This window comes from Geospiza fortis, unplaced genomic scaffold (genome assembly GCF_000277835.1).
Source record: "Geospiza fortis unplaced genomic scaffold, GeoFor_1.0 scaffold154, whole genome shotgun sequence".
NCBI classification, from domain to species: Eukaryota; Metazoa; Chordata; class Aves; order Passeriformes; family Thraupidae; genus Geospiza; species Geospiza fortis.
The window spans coordinates 1394625-1399717 of record NW_005054397.1 but is presented as its reverse complement, the minus strand read 5'-3'; the positions used below and the strand labels follow the sequence as shown (position 1 = coordinate 1399717).

Sequence of the window (5093 nt, the reverse complement as noted above, 5' to 3'; positions counted from 1 at the left end):
TAAATCCAGCTACTCCAAGCTTAGTAGCCTGATCCTCCTTCAAATGAGATCACCGAAGGCTTTGGTATTGCCTTACTGGCCCTTAATAAAATAAAACCTTGTATCAGTCATTTCCTAGAGGATTAAGGAGCCTCTGAGCATGTGATCTTGACTCCCTCCAGTGGCAAACCCCAGAGTTCTACAAGCACTAGCCTACCACGCAGTGAAGGCGGGGCTCCCCACCCAAGGACTCACCTCTGAGAAGGAAGGCTGGCTCTCCAGGCTTCCTTCTAGCTCCATATCTGGGGCTGCACTCTCGTGATCAGATCCAGGACTCATTCTTCCTGCAGCTTTCCTGACATGGAGCACCTGCAGGTGAAGATGTCAAGTTATGTCAATTGTAACTGGGATAAAATCATATTCCTTGTTTAAAAGCTTTGCTGTCCCCTATTGGATAAGTAGTGTAGATTCATGAAAGATGTTTTGGCAGCTTCACTGATCAGCTGAAATGACAGACTTGAACTTGTTCACACATGCATGTTCAGACTCACTTTTCTATATTAACAAACCAAGAAGAACTTGCACTTAATCCCTCAAAATATTACTCTTCACTACCTCAAAATGTTTATATTTGATTTGTGTTTTCATTGCTATATTTGATTTGTGTTTTCACTGCTATGTTTTTGATTTGTGTTTTCATTGCTACAGTTATCTTAAATTTCAAAACAAAAATTTGCCCCAAGTAAAGAGACAAAAATTAATTTTCTTTAAAAACACCAGAACTGGCTTCTTGCAATCATTCTTAACATTAGCATGAGCTAAAGAAATAGATCAAAGCTACAGCGCTCTTAATGGAAACGAGTCCTTGTTTCTACTGTGCAAATACATCTGAAAATTTTTCAGCAGTTTTTCTATTATAATAATGTTGTGTCATACAAAGACTTACTCTCCTTTTTTAGAGGATACTGATATTGAGCAATTCCCATTGCTTTCCTAAAATAAGCAGGAGTCCCTGTCTAAAGTAGTGATGTGGCAGGGCTATGGTATGCAGGGGGCTGTAGGGGTGGTCTCTGTGCAAAGAGAACAGACTCAGAGTGTCTGGGTGGGCACCTGGCAGCCACAGCAAAGGTGAACCCACCACACCCTCGTGAGAAGTTCTGCCTTAGGATTATTGGTCTTCTACCACTCATGGTAGAGAAGAAGAAAGAGAGAAGAAAAACAGAAAATAAAAGATTGTAGAAATCAGAACTAGCACTGCAGGAAGTAAAGGCACAGTGACTGGAGAGGTGGTCTTCTTTACCTCCTCCTTGCCTACCTGGGTCTCAGTGGGGTGAGACATTTTGACTCTTGGATGTCCTAAGGGACAGATGAGCTAATGCTTTCAGCCACCCAGGTGCACCCGCTTCCTTCAGGTGTCTGCAGCTCTCCCCACTGCCCACCCAGACTCCCACTCTCAGGATTCTTGTAGCAACCACAAGAGGAAACACCTGCCCATAATTCTGAAATAAAGCCTGACATTCTGCCTCAGGCTTGGGGAAAGCCAGAGCACCCCACTGTGCTGTATCACCTCCTCTCAGCCAGCCCTTGCAGGGGGTATGATGAGACTCACACCAGCAGATGGCAGGGATCACAGTGCTCCAAGCACAGCTGTGAAGGCAGCACCTGTGCCTGCCCTTGTGCAGGTTTCCTGTGAGACACTCACCCGTGTGCTGTGCTGGGATGCCCAACATTTCCTTTGAGGGAACAGCAAGTGATGTGGAAGCACCTCACCATGGTTCATCCATACTCACTTTTTCTATCTGAGCAGCAGTGTTGTTTTTTGCACCAAGATGGATCAGGGCCAGGGCAACAGAGATGCTCATAGGAGAGAAGACAATATTTGTGTCCTCTGCACTTCTGTTGAGCTTTTTGTAGAGATCAAGGCAAAACTCAGTAACTGGTCTAGAAATGGAGTCCATCATGAAGTGGCTGCTGAGTGGGAGCACAAAAGAATTAAGAAATTTAGTGCAGCTGGCCTAGCTAGACCACACTGTGAAGCATCTGTCTTCCCTGAGATTGTCCCATAGCTGGTTGTTGAACATAATAGACATTTTCTAAATCCTGAAAGTTTTAATCAGCCTTGCACAGATGAGTCTGTGATGCACAGCAGGAGCAAAGGCAGAGAGGGTCTGCAAAAGGGACCCATGCTCACAATGTGTACATTCCTCAGAAAGGACCCTTTTTCTGCCTTATCCCATGCTGTATCTTATTTCAACTTATTTCAATTTATGGTATTGAAATTAGACAGGTATGGATTAACATTTTCCTTCTCCACACTGGTTTGATGCATACATCTGCATCAACTCTTTCCTCTTAACAACATACATTAGTGATAGAGACCTGGTGACAGAAACCAAGCCTGCATGTAGCCAGGGCTGTGGCAAGGGGCTTCCAAACAACAGGTTTCTAAAAATAAAATCACTATTAATTAAATATCTTCATACATGAAAAAGGCTCATTAACAGCTATGGAGACTGAGCTACATATGGAAACACTAACAGTTTGAAATTCACTTTTAACTTCTAATAAGTTTTCCAGGTGTCAGAGATTGAGTCAAGATCCACAATTAAAAATTCCAAACAAAGTGCCCAAGAGCCCTCAAGAGAAGTCTGTAAGTTCCTGCTTAGTGATATGACAAGATGTGTGTCACTCTCTACTTTTGTGCTAGAAACATTTCAGTCTGATACCTCTCCCATGGATCATTTACATTCAATTCACTCTGCTAAGAACAAGTTAGGACCATGTTCAGCTTGATCCTTGCAAGGAGGAGGCCATCTAAAAAACAGGCAATTAGAAAATCCTTTCCTGAATCTTAGGAGAATTGTAAAGGTGTTGTGTAGAGACCAGTGGGATCACACAAAATTTTCTGGAATCATTATACCAAAAAAAACCAAAACCCAAAAAACAAAACAAAAAAAAACCAAAACAAGCAAAACAAACAACAATAAAAACAAAAACCACATCACTTTCAGTGTCAAACAAACATTTTGGACAAATAGCACTGGTCTGAGTTCCAGAAGGATGATTTATTTAGGGGAAAATACACAGCCACAGTATGGAGACAAGTCCTTCATGTCTCCCGTGGCTGTCTCTACCTTTCAGCCTGCACTGGGACCAGCATGGGTCAGGTCCAGAGAAAGCTGCCAGAGTTCCTCTCTTTTGGAAAAAGGAGTGAGTGCACACCCAAGTGGCTCTCCCCAGTGCCCACAGATGGCCACAGCACAGCAGGCACTCTTCCTCAGCCCTGTCTGCCCTGAAGCTGCAGTCCGCAAGGTGAGGTTAAATGAGGAGCTCCCGTCTGTGTCACCAGAGGTTAAAGGTGGGAAGAGGCTGCTGCAAAGCTGAATTTCAGGATCTTTTATCAGCAGGACACTTGTACAGCCTGTCCCGGGCTGTTGGTCTCCTTTGAGACTTGTCTTGAGCCTCTGGGGAAGGGGTTGCCTCCAGCCAAAACTCTCCTGTCAGCCTCCCACTGAGGCCCCAGTTCTTCTACCACAGCTATCTCCCTTCACAGAGAGTCTGACCTTCACAGAGTTCTCTTTATGCAAAGAACTGCTCAAAATGCATTGCACTGTTCTCAAGATACAGCATGCACACTATCTCCAGCTCAGCCATGAGCCAGGCATGACTTTGCATGGAAAGCTGGAACTCAGGTACCAGAAGTTACCAGGGCATTGGGAGTTGATATGGCCCAGCCAAGGTACAACATTTGTCTGTGAAACCATCTTCACCTGCAGCAAGTGACAGACAATGAGAATGAACTCAGCCCACAGGAAAATAGATTGAGCCTAAAACAAACTTGGAAGAGATGAAAAAGTAAAATTTCTGAATATATAAAGGTAAAACATCTGGCAAATGCAGACTTTTTTTTCCATTTGACTAACAACTTAACAGCAACAATCAATGCTTCATCCTGTTTCTGAGTGATGCTCTGTGGAAAGAACCCATGATGATGCAAGAAAAGTTCATAGATGTTTCATACTGAGACTTCTGTTTTGCTCTGAAGTCCAGAGGTACTTCACATAAAGACCTAATGCAAATGGACAAAACAGATGAGAAATATCCAAAGGGTTCTTTGCACAGACAAATTAAGGAGGAGTTTTATCTCATTTATTCTGAACACAGCTGGTTTAGCCCTGCTGTTAGTGTATTTTTATGTAATATGGTTTTAATTTTCCTTTTAATAATGCAGTAATCTTACAAGAAGACATTGCACTAAACAATTTCTCTTTTTTTCCACCTTCATAGCCTACTATCCACAAACTTCTGAAAACAAAACAGTGCATCTTCAGTGCTGAAGTTTGTAGTGCTATACTTCCACATCTCTTGAAAGATCTGAAATGGAGCTGTGAAATCGGACACAGTGAATGTAGGGCATGAGGCACTTTGTAGGTGTGTCCCACCTTCAGACCAAGTCAAGGAGAAAAACAAAAAGAGTTAATAATCTTACTCAGTAGGAAGAAGGCAGCTCCACCCCACCCTGCAGGGAAAGGCTGAGTGCCAAGAATGGAGGGAGAGCCCAGGATCTGGGAACAGATTTTAAAATGAGTGTCTGGCACACTGATGCGGCCACTCCTAGAGCAAAAGCAGCAGGCTGTCACCAGGGAGACATCCAGGTGCAAACTCTACAGCCAACTCCGTGGTTTTGTGAGTACGAACTACTTAGAGAGCTGCCCTAGAAATCGAGAGGAAGGGAGGTCAGGTATAGGCTAGTGAAGGGACTTTCTTGCTGCACAATGAAAGGATTTTGTGAACTTTCTTAATCTAAAATGGGGTGGGAATAAGTGTATGAATGATTCCACACCACAAAGCTTCTGTGTAATCTGTGCAATAATTCAATCAGACTTTTGGAGCTACTGCAAGGACCACAGTGTTTGGAGAACATCTACATGGTGGACAGCAAATGGTAATGTCACTTTTAAATAATCTTGGAGTGGTAAGGAGGGGTGATACAGGATCAAATGGAGTGTTCCAGGAAGTTCCTAGCTGCTGATCCACACTAGCCAAAGCACCTGTGCTGAGCACTATTAGTAGTGCAGAGCCCCTGATGACAGGAGATCCTTTGCATGATGGTT

General features: G+C 43.5%; 1 protein-coding gene across 2 annotated transcripts in view; it reads right to left on the bottom strand.

Annotated features, from left to right (window-relative positions):
• The window catches only part of LOC102036548 (serpin B12), a 9922-nt gene that overhangs the window by 2862 nt on the left and 1967 nt on the right, over positions 1 to 5093 (bottom strand). For both annotated transcript variants that reach the window (XM_005425827.1, XM_031060981.1), the window contains 2 exons: positions 1770 to 1950; positions 235 to 348 (listed from right to left, as the gene is read on the bottom strand). In XM_005425827.1, the coding sequence (XP_005425884.1) occupies positions 235 to 348; positions 1770 to 1940 (285 nt within the window). In that variant the 5' untranslated portion in view covers positions 1941 to 1950. Of the gene's footprint in view, positions 1 to 234; positions 349 to 1769; positions 1951 to 5093 lie in introns of those variants that run through there.